General features: G+C 41.1%; 4 protein-coding genes across 9 annotated transcripts in view; 2 read left to right on the top strand and 2 right to left on the bottom strand.

The window, feature by feature from the left end:
- Positions 1 to 300: 300 nt before the first annotated feature.
- LOC133469273 (solute carrier family 2, facilitated glucose transporter member 11-like) lies at positions 301 to 2723 on the bottom strand. The gene is made up of 2 exons (XM_061756124.1): positions 2607 to 2723; positions 301 to 2494 (listed from the first exon to the last, which is right to left on the bottom strand). Exons 1-2 carry the CDS (start codon positions 2706 to 2708, stop codon positions 875 to 877), a joined length of 1722 nt encoding a protein of 573 aa, XP_061612108.1. The 5' UTR covers positions 2709 to 2723; the 3' UTR covers positions 301 to 874.
- On the top strand, positions 2379 to 8210 carry LOC133469275 (RNA-binding protein with serine-rich domain 1-like). The gene is made up of 7 exons (XM_061756126.1): positions 2379 to 2510; positions 3949 to 4092; positions 4216 to 4356; positions 4507 to 4609; positions 5772 to 5925; positions 6961 to 7102; positions 7177 to 8210. Exons 1-7 carry the CDS (start codon positions 2452 to 2454, stop codon positions 7214 to 7216), a joined length of 783 nt encoding a protein of 260 aa, XP_061612110.1. The 5' UTR covers positions 2379 to 2451; the 3' UTR covers positions 7217 to 8210.
- lcmt1 (leucine carboxyl methyltransferase 1) lies at positions 7881 to 14001 on the bottom strand. Its single transcript, XM_061756125.1, has 11 exons — positions 13596 to 14001; positions 13428 to 13519; positions 13216 to 13337; positions 13058 to 13134; positions 11661 to 11722; positions 11464 to 11566; positions 11241 to 11361; positions 11030 to 11131; positions 10444 to 10535; positions 9874 to 9971; positions 7881 to 9783 (listed from the first exon to the last, which is right to left on the bottom strand). The coding sequence occupies exons 1-11, from the start codon at positions 13679 to 13681 to the stop codon at positions 9761 to 9763; spliced, it is 978 nt and encodes a 325-aa protein (XP_061612109.1). The 5' UTR covers positions 13682 to 14001; the 3' UTR covers positions 7881 to 9760.
- A 1706-nt stretch (positions 14002 to 15707) lies between these two features.
- Positions 15708 to 16987, top strand: part of arhgap17a (Rho GTPase activating protein 17a) — a 28508-nt gene continuing 27228 nt past the window's right edge. For 2 of the 6 annotated variants that reach the window (XM_061756847.1, XM_061756848.1), the window contains exon 1: positions 15709 to 16270. In XM_061756847.1, coding sequence (XP_061612831.1) covers positions 16218 to 16270 — 53 coding nt within the window. In that variant the 5' untranslated portion in view covers positions 15709 to 16217. Of the gene's footprint in view, positions 16285 to 16371; positions 16631 to 16987 lie in introns of those variants that run through there. The other 4 variants (XM_061756852.1, XM_061756849.1, XM_061756853.1 and 1 more) reach the window with 4 other exon arrangements.

The following is a 16987-nucleotide window of genomic DNA, read 5'->3' on the forward strand; positions in this document are numbered from 1 at the left end:
TGTTCTGAAATCCTTTCTCAGCACTAGTGTTGTGCAGAATAATGCTGCCTGGCGGACTTGCCATTTAGCTCAACATCCCAAAACAAAACAATGTTGTTCTTTAGCAAACTTTTAGATTAGACTGACAGCGCTTCTTATTTCAGATCTGATTTCATTTAAAAAGCCATTAACTATCCATCAATTACACACAACCGACCACATTTTTAACCTACACTCCCTTCAAAAGAATTGGAACGGTGAGGCCAATCCTTGTATTTTTGCGATAGATTGAAAACATTGTGGTGAACATTAGAAGAGACCAACATTTCAGTTTTTTATTTCTAGGTACTTACATCTGGATCTGACAAACAACTTGGTAGATACCACAATTTTTTTAAATTCACCCATTTCAAAGAGTGGAAATTTTAAAGTATTTAAAAGTATAACAACAAGTGATTGACAGATGTGTTTTGTTACCCAGTTGTGTCCTATTAAACCATCGATTCAATCAATACTTCTGAATGTCTACACTTATTTTAGTTTCAGATCTGGGTTTTGCCTGTGAAGACTACATTCATACTCATTATAGGTGGAACAAACATGAAAACCAGAAAGCTGTACTTGGGTTGAAAAACAAGTGCAAAACTAAGACAAAATAGAAACTCAAATTCGAGCTTTTGAGCAATTACAGGTCATACTAATACAGCGACAGTATTTGGCAGAGGAAACAAACCATTGGTAAGTAACATACATTAATTGAATCGAACAAGGAAAGCAGTTGCCGACAAAGATCAGATGTAAATACGTTCCAATACTTCTATAAGTGGAATAATATTGAGCTTTACAAAGAATCAAGTGGACTTTTTATTGTCTTGCTGGTTTTCCAGTTTTACAATCATAATGTCACGTTGTCAAGATCTTCTGGTAAGAAAGTAAAGCAGCTGACTTCCTCCTGCTCAATGTGATCCTCCCCGGGCTCATCCACCTGCTTTCCCTGCATCTTCCATCCGTTCTTTCTATCGAACTCTGCGGTGATCTCAGGCAGGCTCTTGCCTTTCGTCTCTGGGAACGTGAGCCCCAAAAATACAGCCGACAGCAAACACACAGCCAAGAACGGCAGGAAGCAGACGCTCCCCAGACTTCCGACAATGAAGGGAAACAACATTCCCACCAGGAGCAGACTGAGCCACATTAGCGATCCAGCAACCATGTACGCTGCCGGACGAGCCGACTGGTCAAAGATCTCTGCGGGCAGGATCCCTGTCACACCTGCAGGGCCCAAGCCGAAGCTCAGGATGTAGGCGAACACGCATACCATGCTGAGGGTGGACATCCCTTCGACTCCTCGTTGTTGGAGTGTGAGGGCTATTGTGAAGATGACAGTCCAGCAAGACATAAGAGTGTAGCCCCCAACAAGAAGACACTTGCGGCCCACTCGTTCAATCAGGAAGTTGCTCAGGATGGAAGCAGTCAGTTCAGATGCCCCTGTGCCAATGGTGGCATATTGGATTTTGTCTCTGGGGATGCCTGCCTGAAGAAATATGTAGGACGCGTAGAAGTAGATGGAGTCATTGCCACAGAGCATCATGGCACTGCTTGCCACCATGACCGTTCGGAGCTGGGATCGTAAGTTAGGATCCTTAAAAAGGGAACAGGGCGTCTTCGCAGAAGCTGCAGATCCAGGATCGGAATACCTCTGCTGTTCTTCAACTATTTCTTGTATTTCCAAAACTGGAGCCACGCCACCACGGAGTCTCTCTAGTGCCCGGATGCACGCTTCACGGTCTCCCTTGTCAATGAGCAGATATCTGGGGCTTTCCGGGAACCAAGGTAGCGTGAGCATCTGGATCAACCCTGGCAGCATGTTGCTGGCTAGTAGGTAGGGCCAGAGATGTTCTGTTCCCAACACCACAGTCAGCCCCACAACTTGACCTGAGAAAATCCCAAACGCCGTAAAAACAGCGGAGGAAAATGCCACAGCGCCTCTGAGGTGTTTGGGGGCGCTTTCCCCAAAGTACATAGGCTGGACATTCATACTGACCCCTGAGTTAATGCCCACTAGGAACCGAGCGAAGATGATCATCTCGAATGATTTTGCGTGCCTGCACAGCAGAACCAAAACAGCACCTACGAACAAAAATGAGTTGTTAAAAAGCAGAGAATTCTTCCTTCCAAAGCGGACCGCCATTGGTCCGGCTAGTAGGGCTCCGAGTAGACCTCCCAGAGGGAAAGCTGACACAATAAGAGTCCAAACCAAAGTGACGTGAGTAGTTTCCAAGGCAGTGCCGCAGCGTGCTATGTATGTATTATTGATGAACGTCTGGATGTAGCTGGTGGGAGAGTTGATCATTGAAATATTGTATCCATACTGGAAGGTGCCTCCTATGGCAGCCGAGCAAACAGTCAGCGCGAGTGTTTTGGAACTTGCTGCTTTGCTGGTTTCTTCTGGTTCCACAGTTCCCGTCGAACTTGATGCTTTGTCGGCTGCTTCTTGTGGCGGTTCTCCTGCCGGCGGCTTCATGTGAGACATGGTAAGTACCACAAAGAGAAGCAAAACGCCTTCTTCTTCACAACACTACAGCACTAAACCTTGGTATCTTAAATAGCACTTGAAATGCTGAACGTACCTTTGGCTTGTGGTAATCATTCTGCTGAGGGCGCCAGGCAAAATATTGTTTATCAAGGACAGTGACTTTGTAATGCACCTGGCTTTTTATAGTTTCCCTCATTTTAAGCTGACAGGAGCAAACGCTCGTAAATTGTCCTCATTTATTTTTAAAACTACTATAATACAACGTTATAATTTTAGGTTCTTATAGTTTACACATTGAAACATAATCCGCGTAATATATTGTGTAAGATAAAGTATTGATTCCTGTTAGACAAAATAGAGGAATTTTGTATTGCCAATGTCACTGTTGCGCTATGCATCCTGATTGGGTTTGTTGTAATACGTAATCATAATGCGACTATTATTGCGGTGTGTGGTGGGAGGATGCATAAATGTAAGTAACCGCCGCTGTAACTTTATTTTTTTTCCTCGTGGAAAACTCTACAGACCAACCAAACGTGTCCTATTAAGGGATGAGTCCTGATTTACAAACGTGGGTCCATCTGCGGTGTTTATCAAGATAATGGAAAGTACCTTGTTATTGCTAACATTGATGTACCGGGGAAGAGACAAAGTAACGTTTGATAAAAGCTCCTTTTTGTTTTATGTAACATTAACTGCAATCCCAAATGTATCAAGACATTTCTGTCGATTGTGTCTTATCTTTCCTTATTCATCTTATGCTGAGCGACTATTCGACTATTTAATCACTGTTAAATGTGAACATCTGAAAAGTGATACATAACTCACTGACATTAACAACAGTTGTCTACAATTGGAAAAGTTTTGTCTACATACAGAAAATATTTTATTTCACTATGTTCACACATGCACTTTCCCATTTTAGTATTGGAAGTAGGGCTGCACGATTATGTCCAAAATAATAATCACGATTAATTTGATCGATATCGTAATCACGATTATTCCTCTGGTTGGGGGGGGTCGTTATTTGTATTGGAGTACTTTTTAACAAACAATATGTTTTCAGTTCAAAGTTAATCTTTAAATAAGAATAATTGATGGAAAACTTAATGGACCCCAATAAATGCTACTTTAGCAAGGGCTAACTGAATAATGTGCTATTACAAAGTGCAATCACGAATTGCAACTTCATTGAAGCAGCATGCGTTAACATGAGCAACATAGTTAGCACATGCGTTTGCCTCCATGTGGCTGGCTGATTAGGTTGCGGGCACTGCTGCAAATGAAGCACTTTTCATATGCAGCAGTGCCCACATTTAAAAAAATCACAGACAATCAGGCTTATTTAATCGTAGCAGCCAAAATTGTGATCACGATTAAAATGTGATTAATTGTGCAGCCCTAATTGGAAGTCTAACAGAATTGTTGATCAACAGGGCATCCTCACTAACCAAAAAGGAGGATGACAAGAGTAAGCAAGGACTTAAACAGAAATCAGGAGCCTTGAAAGTTTGGCCTGAAAAAGACCAGGGCGGAGTGAAGAACCAAACACAACGCAGTGCTTCCAGTGGGAGTAGCAGGTCAGACCCTCTTTAGTTTAAAAGAATGAATGTGGAAATTGTTAAATACAACGATGAAAGCATCCTGATACACCTCAAGGATACCTGTGTGCAAAATTATTTTCCTCCCACTTGTTGGCCCAGCTCCAGCTCCAGTAGCGGCTCAGGTTCAAGTTCCAGCTCTTCCGCCTCCAGTTCCTCTAGCTCCCGCTCTTCTTCCTCCTCGTCATCTACCTCGCCAAGCCCCACCCGCCAACGACACAACAGGCAACGCTCCAGCTCAAAGTACAGAATTCCCCATTACATTTCAAACTAAGCAAGTAATGAATCCATTTACTTTGAGGGAAATATCTGATGCGCTCAGAACTTAACTAAATGATCTTATTGCACTGTATCTAGGACAAACTAACAGTACTGAACATTTACTTACTACAGGTCCAAATTGGCCAAGAAAGATGATCGTGAACGGAGAAGGAGGAGTCCAGCTCCGAAACCCACCAAAGTTTACCTGGGCCGGCTAACAAGAAATGTCATCAAGGTGAGAGCCCCAACATACTGGAAACCGCTGGTTGCGTTATATAGAAAGATGAAACCTCTTAGTTTACTCAAAAATACAAAAGATAAAGTAACAACGGTATTTACATGTTTATAAAGGGGCTTCGAATTTCTTAAAAATGCTCGCGGTTTAATGCTGCATTTTGAAGGTGTGAAAGGTACTTAAAAGTTCTGAGCTTTGAAGTGTAGCATGCCCGCCTCACAATTTTGATGTTTGGGGTATGAGTCTCTGCTGGGGACTTCTTGTGTGGAGTTTCTTGTTCTCCCAGTGCGTGCGTGGGTTTTCTCCAGGTACTCCGGCTTCCTCCCAAATTCCAAAACATGCATGGTAGTTCATTGATTGTCTATATCAAAATGACAAATGATTTCACAGGTTTTGTCAGTGATGACATGTCAATGAGTTAAGGATAAAAGGCTCCAACTCAGCCGTGACCCTACTGAGCACAAACGCTATAGAATATGGATGGATGACTTATTTGAAATGTTTAAAATCGGAACGCTGTATCACAAGAACTTGAGTATTACAGGACCGTATTTCCTCAAATGTGTGGCCGCTGTGCCGCACACGGATTACCTTGCAGGAAAATAAAATTGCAGGCGGTACGAGGTGGCTGTAATTACCTATACCTTGACATACACTTGTCACAAAAACTTAAGGATGTTCGGCTTTTGGGTGAAATTTCAGAATGAACCTAAAATGGATGATAACCTTTACACGTGAACTTAATTTGATCCTCCATAAACTTTTGAATGCAACCCGTAAATGTATTGGTCGATTCAGGGATGAAACACCTGTTGTGAATTTTTCATTTCAGCTGCTTGGTAGGGATCAGCGAATTGTGCAAAAAGTACTGCAACATTCGACAAGTGTATTCAAAATGTCAGAGGTCAAATTAGGTTTATCCTGAAATTTCCCCCGAAAGCCGAATATCCCTGACTTTCTGTGAGTAGTGTATGATGTCACATTAGCAGGGCTTACTAGAACACACAACCCACAGAGTCAACATGGCATCTGTAAAGTTAGAGCAGAGTGTACAGTAAAGAGCCAAACAAACATCTTAACCATTGATCTTGAAAGTGCATGATATTACAGTAATCTGGATTTTGGAAAGGTGCTTTAGCGCTGTCTCTTTGCCATGTGAAAGGAACACATTCAGGAGATCTTCTCCACCTACGGCAAGATCAAGATGATTGACATGCCCATGAACCACGTTCACCCTCATCTGTCCAAGGGCTACGCCTACATAGAGTTTGAGACCCCCGAAGAAGCAGAGAAGGCACTCAAACACATGGATGGAGGTACATGGTACAGGTCATGGAACAACACCCTTATTGCTCAGTGACTGTTTTTGTCAATGTCTTTATGTCTCAAAAGTGTTCTCTGTCAATTGACTTCTCTGTTGTCGTACTAGAGCGGCTCCAACTACCGGAGACAAATTCCTTGTGTGTTTTTTGGACATACTTGGCAAATAAAGATGATTCTGATTCTGAAACTTGTGCGGTGGGATTTAAAGCCTGAATGGATGTTAACCTCAACCCTTGTTGGAGTTGACTCAACTTCTAGCTTGTTTGTGGCCATTTTTAGCCACATACGTAATTAAATTTATAAGATTTTCTTTTTTTGCTGCTTTTACTGCATAAGGTTTTAAACTAAAATTTGTTATTTTCATTAGTATAACTTTCCATTCATTTGTATTTTAAACCTTCAAATTCCAGTTTGTTTTGCGCAATGTGCACCCTGTGTTATTGTATGTGTATCCATATATATTACCACCTTTTGTTCTTATACGATACTGTATTGCTAGTAGTACAGTCTCATAGTTAGCAGAGGAAGGTTCCGCTTCTTAAATTAAAATGTAATTCTTCTCCACAGCCTGCAGAGGGCATTTCAACGTCTTAAAATAATTTGCTCCATTTGTGTGCACTGCAGTGCACCATTGAACGCCTCTTTCAAAAAATTAGAATATTCCATGAAATTGCTTTCTTGTTCAAAAATTGATAATTGTGTGATCTGGTAGTGTTGAATTTAGAAATAAACCAAATCTACCCAAATTATATTCAATCCAGTCAATGAGGAATTTCAAAAAAACAATTTTTAATGGGTTTCAATTGGCTAAAAGAGAGAGTGCACAATGGTACAATTTGATGTAAACAGTTTATTATTGATCTTAAATTGGAAATGACACAATGAGACCAATAATCCCCACCCTTTGAACGTTGCATTACATTTGCATTAAAACATCTTAAAAAAAACAACTAAGCGAGTTGGACACAAATGGCCAGTATAGAGCCTAGTGTGTTAAAAGGGATGTTGCCTTGTTGTAATCTTCTCAGGACAGATAGATGGTCAGGAGATTACAGTCATAGCCGTCCTGACGCCTACAATGCGCGCCCCACCTCGGAGGTTGTCCCCTCCCTGCAGAATGCCGCCTCCACCCCTGATGTGGCGACGCTCTCCGCCTCGGATGAGGAGAAGGTGAGCGGCAATTCTGAGGCGGGGTCACGCACCACCCTGCAGATGCATATCCAATAAATCGATTTTGTTTTCAGGTCTCCCAGGCGGCGCTCCCCAGTCCGACGCAGGTCCTGATCGCCAGGCCGCCGTTGCCACCGGTCCCGCTCTAGTCCCAACTCTTCCTGTTAGAGATCAATATATGACCCCAGAACACTCAAGACACTAAAACAGACATTTCGTTGTCTGAATGCTAAGACGAGAATTCATACGGAATTGGTACGTTAACTTTATTTCCTTCCTATGTTTTTTTGTCACTTCATAGCACCATTGGTCATTTGGAATTGACCAAGAAGAGTCCAGCTGTTCCCAGTCCAATTATTAGATCCCATTTTATTTATTTATTTATTTATTTATTTTTTTTTGGGGGGGGGGGGGGGGGGGGGGGAGACGACAACAGAAAAACAATAATGCCATGCCAAGCAATTCCGTAACATCCAATCAGATCGATCTTGGGTCACCCCGACTGTTGATAAATACTGACAGCTATGATCTATCAACCATTTAAAAACCATACTTCTTTGGCACTTTGGCTCCCATGTTTAGCATCTCTTACCATTTCCTTTTCAATGTAATTGTCATGTCACGAATCAACTTGCTCTCTACTGGGTATTTGTGCTCATTTAATTCACTATTGCCATTTTGTGTCGCTAATCTTAATTTGTCCTACATTATTGTGCTTTTCTATTTATGTTTTAACTATTGTACATTGCATGGAAAAGGAACAGTTTTTCAAGAGCTGTACATTATAGTAACAATACGATGTGCCCTAACATCAACCTTGCATGTCTTTTTTTTTTTTTTGTATTCATTACTTTTAAATGGCAGTATATTTTACTGTGAGTGTACCTATTGTTTAGAGATGACAATTGCATACTGACCAGAATAAGACTTCACGTGCTGCTATTTCAATCACGTTACTCTTTCGACCAGTTTGAATTTATTTTGAGAGAATGTTTTCTGGAGTGGTAGACGTACAATCGGTGTGACATATTGTCAAGTGTGTTCTTTCCAGTTTGGCACAAGTGCAATGTTGGTTTTTTTGACTTGACAATAAAAGCCATGCCCAGTATGACTGGCAAGAGGCAGATTTTTCTTTCACACAGTATATCCTTCCACAAGTGAAAATTGCGATTTCTGCGATTTGGGGTGGCTGGCTGTCCGTCTGAAATCAGTCAATTATTGCAATCATGACTTCAATGGAAATGCTCATGAGTTTAAAATGTACTTATATTTCATATATGATATTTGAACTATTAGCTGAGTAATTAGGTTTCATGGAGAATGAGATGCATGCGACCCCTGTAACTAAAGTGAGTTTTTCTCTCATGCAAAGCTGTTGACAACACAAGGGTCATCAGTTTGTGCTCATGCCTTATTTCTCATTCTAAATTATTTATTTTTAATATATGCTAAATTATCTTAGTCACTGATGGTGTAGTGGTACACTTGCCTGACTTTGGTGCGGGCATCGTGGGGTCAGTTCCCACTCTGTGACTGTGCGAATGTGAGTGTGAATGGTTGTCCGTGACTATATGTGCCCTGCGACTGACTGGCGACCAGTTCAGGGTGTAGTCCGCCTTTCGCCCGAAGTCAGCTGGGATAGGCTCCAGTGCCCCGCGACCCTAACCAGGATAAGCGGTGTTGAAAATGGATGGATAAATTATCTTATTACATTAGGTGTACACCTTTATACTTACTTAAAAATGCATGAATATATTTACACACATCTGCACATTTTTGTTATACACAATATCCTGTCCATGGCGGTCCTGGATTAAATGGCGCCCTGTGCGATGCCCTTAGATTGCACACCCCTTCCCCACCCGGGGTCTCTTGCCGGCGAAATTATTGTCCCAAAACTATGCACCTCGTGCGATGCTGCCAAATTGCGCAATGGGTGGGGGGTTGGAGTGCCGCTCCCCAGAAAATGTCGCCCTGGGCGGCTGCCCAGATCAGAAACCGCCCGTTACTCTCTGAAGAATAATGACGTTCTTTGGTTATACGGTTGCTATGGTGATTACCCATACTACGCTACACACAGCTGTATGTGGTTTATAAAACAAACTACCTTTTGTTATAGATTTAAAGAAAATTATTGTGTGACATTAGTCATTTTGATGCAGAGAAATTTAGGGGGAAATAACTACAGAAAATGTATTCAACTGACAGCATTCAAATATTTCTTTAAAACTAAACTGCATCGTTCTAAAGTAACATTTCATAACCAAATGCATTAGAAGTACAGTGCATGTTTACCATTCAACTCTAATCTTATTGTGAGCATTTATTAAAAAGAGTAGTAGTGAGCAAATCATCAATAAATAGAAAATGGCACACAATTCTAAAAAAAAGTTTTACATTCTTTTACTATCCCACATGGATGAGTACGTTTAGAAATTAAATGTGAAGAGGTTTAATTGTCATGTCTGCAACTAACTAAAACAAATCATTTGGGTTTGTAGCAAACAAAACACCAAATCCTCTTCACAGGTGTTCATCACAAGGCTTGTTGCACGTTGAAGAGGTGGTGGAACAAGTCCATGATACATGTGTGAAATCCAGACTACTACTTTTCCATTAAACATCTCCAGCTCATCCATTGCTGAAGTGGAGTTTCAGTCAAAACGCCAACTGTGACAGACCTGACAAAACAGAACATGGCTGGGCTTGTAAATGGGCCCAGTGGGGTGGTAGGGTTACAATCTGAGCTAAAGTAGTATATGCATCATTACCCAGACTGAGCTTGTCCTTGGTGGCCCAGCAGATGCTGTAGTGCTGAAGGAGTTGCTGCAATAACTCCTTCTCATCGAGGAACTCCAGTCGCTCGATTCTGCAATGAATAAGAGCAATACAGTTTGTCTATGTTGGAATATTTGTTTTTTGGGCTGTTTTGACTGAGACGTCCTTATCAAAACTGCCCTAGATTATATACATGTGAACCTGGGTGCTTTGCTCTGGGATGATGAGTCAATATATGCAGCTGTCCTTATGTTTTGGATTATATCATACGCTGCACACTGCATCAAATTAGTCTGTATGGCTGTTATCCAAGAAGGAAGTCTCTTCTAAAGATGATGCACAAGAAAGCCCGTAGTTTGCTGAAGACCAGCATGTTTAGGACATGGATTAACGGGACAATGTCCTCTGGTCTGATTAGACCAAGACAAATGTGTTTGGTCACATGGCTTAAAGCAAGTGTGGCTGCAATCAGGCGAGTACAAAAAACTGTGCCTTGCCTACAGAGACTCAGCCATGGTGGTGGGGTTGGTTGGCCAACATATACTGCGAAGAGTGCATACTACCTTGCCACATCATCCTGTGGAAGCATACTGTAAACCGCCACCATGTCCAGTGCGTTGGCATGATCCCAGCCAGACCTGAGAAATCGATCCTTCTGCAAACAGTTTTTACAGGAGACATATTATGAGAATTGACACTTTAATTGCTATACATTGTATACAGATTTGGTTGGAGTCCCTGGAGGGTCTGCCCACCCATCAAGTGTGAAATTACACAAGTAAATCTTTCATCTACTCATTTCTGAAAATGTGACTGTGAGCGAGCTGTTCTGTACTTCGGCCTAATTTACATAAACTGCAACGAGGTTCTCAGAACATGATGATATGGTTACATTAGCCAATAGTGGCTTTGCGCACGCACAATTCATTGGCAGTCTGAACAACAGAGGTGTGAAAGCCACACTTGGTATTTGCATGAGACGGAAGTGCCCCACCCACAGCATCCTTGGCTATTAAGTGTGCTATATCTTTCTGAAACCTATTTTGACTGAATATTGTTATAGTGAAACCTGATAAGTCTTTGAAATTGTGTGACTCCTGTTTAGACCCATCAGTGTGTTGTGTTGGATGAGGAACTGTTGGAGATCACCTGAGAGTCCAGAGATCGGCAGACCTCAACCCCTGCCAGCGTGCACTGACGTCGCTGTAGGTTCTCTATCATCACATGCCCAAAACGGTCACACATGTTCACCTGGACATACACACAGCGAGATCATCTCAAGACATTCTCACTGGACACTTCATTAGATAAATGCTCAGTTTTGATTGACACTTTCAGAGAGGTACCATGTTGTGGTTACCTGTTCGTAGTTAATGAACATGGCAGTGTGAAAGGTGTCTGCAGCCCAATGAACCAAACTGGATGACTGAGCTGGCGCCATGTAGACCAGCACACACTCTGAAAGCAGCAATGTGGGCAACCTCGAAAACAGAATTACACACAGTTTATCATTATCCACCATATTTAAATACATTTCAACATCTTCAACAGAGAGATGAAACCCACATTTCATCCTTACATACTCTGGGTTAAGATGGAACTTCTTCAGTTTTTCATCCAAAGTAGCGATGTCTCTGAGGTCCGCACCGATGATGCAATATCGATCCGAGTCAAGGCTGTGAGCGTCTGAGGAAATAAACACAATAATACTGATTGCTAATATTTGCTGAAAACCAATGAGATGTAACTTAATGACATGGACATGAGCTTTGAGGTTTACCTAGTAGCAAGGAATCTGTTGAATGGGTTTCGATGATGGGCTTGGATAATTGTGGTTTTGTCCTAGTTACATGAAATAAACATGATAATGCAAAAATATAACTGCACTGTCAAAAACAAACAGATCAACCTACAAGATTGTATAATTCATGTTGTTTGAGAGTTGAGTGACCTGATTTACGAGTTTTTCAAGATACAAGCATTCATTTAATCGATTTTCTTTTTTTTTTTTTTTTTGCTTTGACTTGAGAGCACAGACTTGAGATATGAGCACTGTATGGTGGCAGTGAACGCAAGCAGCAGTTTGGCAAATAGTGAACAAGTCATTAAAAACGAGGCTTTGATCTGTTGTATGCCAGTCCCAGTTGGAAGTTTATCGTCAAACTAAACAAAACAAAAGAACTGTCGAACAACAGCCAAAAGAAAGGCCTCGCCAGCTTAATGCTAACGCTAATTATATATAATATTGTGGTGCTTTAACCCTTCAAGCAACAGACTTGCAACACAAATTGTTCAACAACAGCATTTAGACAATATAACAGTACTCACAGTCATATACTCTTTATCCTTTGTGTAGAAGGACTAATACCATGTCGTTACTGATGAGCTCAGAGAGGATTTGAGACATTATTATGAATCCCATTCGTTGTACGCAGCACATGCCCTGCTGCAATATGACTGGCTGCAAAGAGGCAAGAACTCAAGTGGGATTCATAATATGGTCTTACCCCAGGTGGCCAAAGCAGGCAGACCAGAAGGAGCAGCATTTAATTGATGCAGCGTGCCAAAAACTATTTTTAATTCTATTTAATTTCCTAATTACTGTATGGGTCTATAAAGTACAATGTTGTGGAGTACTAGTCTTCCTAATCAAAATACAAATTACAAAATGTTTAATGTTTTTTGGAGGGGAAGACTGGAACATAAATGAGATTGCCATTCATTTCCAATTGAAAAAAGATGGTTTGAGATAAGAGTGTTTTGAGTTACAAACATGGTCACAGAACGAATTAAACTCATATCTCAGGATACCACTGTAATGTTCAGGTTCATACATCACCATAGCGATTCTAATCAATTCACTATAATTAATAATTGTATTGAGAGTGTTAGTAGTCCCTTTTAACAATTTCAATTAACACAGAGCTACAGTATTCATAGCTTTCCATTAATTGCTGTTTTTCAGAGATGAACAAAGAAATTATTTGTAGTAATAACTAATAATATTCTGACCAAGTAACGAGAAAAACTAGATAATGTCCCACGGTACACCTGATCTCTCACAGCACACTAATGTGCCACAGCACAATAGTTAGGAATCACTGCTCTAATACATGCATGACTCATAATGTATCAGATAAAGATAAAACTATAAGCAAAACTACCTGTTTATCTTACTTTATATTGTGTATTTTCCTGGCCACAACAGTAGAAAAGTCAACTTCAAAATACTTCTTGGGCAAGAGGTCTTCATCCTGGAACAATCACAAACCATCATCGTATGTCCCATACATTTTGATGATGATCATTTACACTCAGCTGGTTGGCAAACAGACCTTGAGTCTCCAGAATGTGGTATCCAGCCCGGCACCTAGGTTGATTACTTGACAATCACATTCTGTTTTCTTTATGAATGCATCAAGGAGATGGTTGACACCTTTAACACGGCCGTAATAACCTGCCAGATAAGACAACAACAAACACTCTGGTCAACACAACGCCAGGCTAGATAATATGACAATCATAAACATGATGAACATAATTGTACCTCTATTGATTTCAGGTGCCTTCCGCTCTCCCACCGATCTCACAAAATACTGGATGTAAGGGTCTTTCCAGTAGCCTTTACTAATGGCAAACCTAGAAAGCATACATAATTAAACCTTCCGCAGGAACGTTACAGATCTCAGTGCAGGCTTCCAAGCACTAACTTCACCTTTTACACGCAGTGGCATCGTCACAAGTCGCCCTCACTGCTTCATCCGATGTATCCGTGTCTGTGAAGGGGTGCCGAGCTGCCATGAGCGAGCCTAAATGCGTCGTCTAAGTTATTTAAAACATCAACTACACCATTGCACTGCAGGCGGCTAGCTGCCAGGCTAACGACGCTAGCAGATTGTATTTATTACACAAAACGGGGACACTTGTAATTAAACGTAAACCCACTGTCAGTTTCCTCGCTTAAGAGAATAACGTGATCACCGCGATATTACTCAAAATAGACATCATTTAATAACAATGCAATGAAACACTCGTTGAGAATATCATGCTTGCAAATTGCTGGCTATGACGGTAAAGTTTGGACCGGAAATAATACGCGATTGCTTCTTCTTCACGGGCATATATCGGCGGTTGGCAACAAGCTATGAAGCGTATTACCGCTACCTACTGGTATGAAGTGTGGAACTACAGTATACGATGCAAAGAAAAAAAAAAAAAAGCTTGGTAAATAATAATAATACAGTTGTTGGGTTTCTTTCATAAATGTTATGATGTAACGGTATATTTTGCATGATTGCAGGACACCAGGCCAGCTCTTTCTATTTCAAATGACTGAAATAGTTACAGTAGTAGCAATAGTTATAGTTATTTTTGTTCAACATATATATATATATATATATAGTGCTATAAATACTTCTCCAAGGAACAGATCTGACCGGTAGCTGTCGGACACTATTACAGGATTACCTGTTTCTTCTAACCACTGCACTGCCATATATAGTACATCTGAGAGTTCTGTAGTGCAGTGTATTATCCACTTTCTCTTGATTGCTCCCAAAAAATATTATTACTTGCTACGAATAAGGTTTGTTTTATTTATGCCCGCGATATCTAGTGACAGGCAGAACAATTTAATACTCTTCCACTAGATGGAAGTATCTGTTGGCATTCATTCAACAGAGGAGTTTTGTTTTGTGTTCCACTAAGCAGGCCAAGATTTCCCACTGAGAAACTCAATTAGTGAGTAAAATTAAGACGAAATCATCATTCAGTCTTCATATTTTTGTGACATAATTGTTTGAATTGAGTGCCATGATACTTTGCTAATAAAATGGGTGCCTTGGCTCAATAAAGGCTGGGAAACACTGCACTTGTACATTTTCTTGCTTTCTATTCAATGTTAGAAAATAAACGAGCACTTCTGGGTTACAATTATTTAACAAATAAAAATAAAGTAACATTCTATGACCCGTATTACCCCCGCTTTTGGGGAAAAGTAGGAATTTGGGGAATGTGGAAAATATGTTGAAGTTGGAATGGTTGTAAATCACTCAAGAGATGTTGAAGGGAATTGTGTAAAAATATCTCTTAGATATGGGAATTTTATTGTGAAAATTTAGGAATGGTACTGTGAACGTGTGGGATATAATATTTGGAATGTGGAAAATGTTTTGAAATTGGAAAGGTTTGAACCATTGAAGAAATGTTGATGAAGGGCATTATGTTCAAATAGCTCTGAAATGTGGGAATTTTATTATGAAAATTTTTACAGTGACAGAATGGAATTTGGGGAATGTGGCAATTTTTGGAAAGTAGAAAATATTTTGACGTTGTAATGGTTTGATTTGTTTAAGAAATGTTGACGGAAGAGGGAATAATGGATAATGTGTTTGTGTGAATTTTTGGAATGTTGAAATTTGTTGTCATTTACTTGAATGGGGGTCTTTGGGCGGGGGGGGGGCGACGACAATGTGGAATTCTGGGAAAACAGAACTTTTGGACCGTGGATAATAATAAATATATATTAAGGCATGTCCTGAATAATTTCTGTCTTTGGAATGTTGAATGATTTAAATTGGCTGAGAAATGTGGAAGTAGCTGAATGTCAAAAAGGCCACTGGGAGAATTATAACAATAAAGAATTTGGAATAATGTGAAAATCATTTGACGTCACTTCCCCCCCCCCCCCCTCTCTCTCTCTCTCTCTCTCTCTCTCTCTCTCTCTGTCTTTGTGGGTCTCTCTCTCTCTCTCTCTCTCTCTCTCTCTCTCTCTCTCTCTCTCTCTCTCTCTCTCTCTCTCTCTCTCTCTCTCTCTCTCTCTCTGTGGGTGTCTCTCTCCCCACGCGCGCGGAGCTGAGCTGCGGTTCACTCTCTCCTCTGGACAGGGAGAGGTGAAAGCGCTTAGACAGATTAGTCGATTCCCGACTCGGTCAACGCAACGTTAGCTCATCGGCTAGCGGGTGTCGCCAACCAAACACCGACCGGGGACCGTCCGGGCCCGTGGAGAGTGATGAAAGGCCGCTGGAGTCGGTGAAACTTGGCCCTCTGGACTTTTATGTAGGGAAATATTGCGGAAAAGCAAGTTCGTGGACCATGCAGTCGCATCTCCCTGAAGAAATTTCCACTTCGGAAAGGCTAACTTAGAAGCTAGCAAGCTACCAACTATCGTTAATTGGCTTTCGGCTCAAATGGCTCGCGCATGTTTCCCCTGTCATAGCGACAGCTGGGAAAGTTGAAAATCGAGAGAGGCTGTGTGAACTTCATGACAACCCAAAGTCAACAATTTTTTTTTTCCCGAGTGTGAACTTCGGAGGACTCGACTGCAACCTAAGCGAAAATGAAGAAGCAGTTTAATCGCATGAAACAGCTCGCCAATCAAACAGTTGGCAGGCAAGTATCGCAGTGTACGTCATTTACTCCTGAGCAAAACAGTAATTTATCTACTGTATTCTGTCCACATGGATTCGCTTTAAAATGACTTGATATGATGTTTATTGTGTTTTCTTTCCTAACTTTCTTAACACAGTTAGATCTCGCTCTGGGGCTCTGAAATCAGTCACGTGAACGGAGACGTGGAATGTTGTCTTTTATGTAGTCATTATTTGTTTTTGTTTTTTAGTGGTTGTCAGATTGGTTTAAAGACAATAGGGATTCTTTACAAGTGTTCAATCAAATGAGCTCATCAACTAACCAACACGTCGGTGCTGGTACCGTCAGAATGGGAGCAACAACAGCAGGATGATGATGATGGTGTGTGGCCACTCACAATGAGTTGTTCATTTTCCTCACAACTCTAAGGTTCGGGATTCGAATTCGACTCGGGCCCTCCGCAGTTCGCATGTTCGTGCTTGCATGGGTTTTCTCCTGGTACTTCAGCTTCCTCCCACCTTCCAAAAACATACACTATGAATACTCTAAATTGTCCACAAGGCACTATGAAGACTATAAATTGTCTATAGGTGTGATTGTGAATGGTTGTTTGTCTATATATGTGGCATTTTTGGCTGGCGACCAGTCCAGGGTGTACCCAGCCTCTCACGCCAAGTCAGCTGTGATAGCTAGCAGACAACATTTCCTGATGTCTGCGAATTTGGGGCAAATTCTGTA

Source organism: Phyllopteryx taeniolatus, chromosome 19 (assembly GCF_024500385.1).
Source record: "Phyllopteryx taeniolatus isolate TA_2022b chromosome 19, UOR_Ptae_1.2, whole genome shotgun sequence".
Taxonomy (NCBI): domain Eukaryota; kingdom Metazoa; phylum Chordata; class Actinopteri; order Syngnathiformes; family Syngnathidae; genus Phyllopteryx; species Phyllopteryx taeniolatus.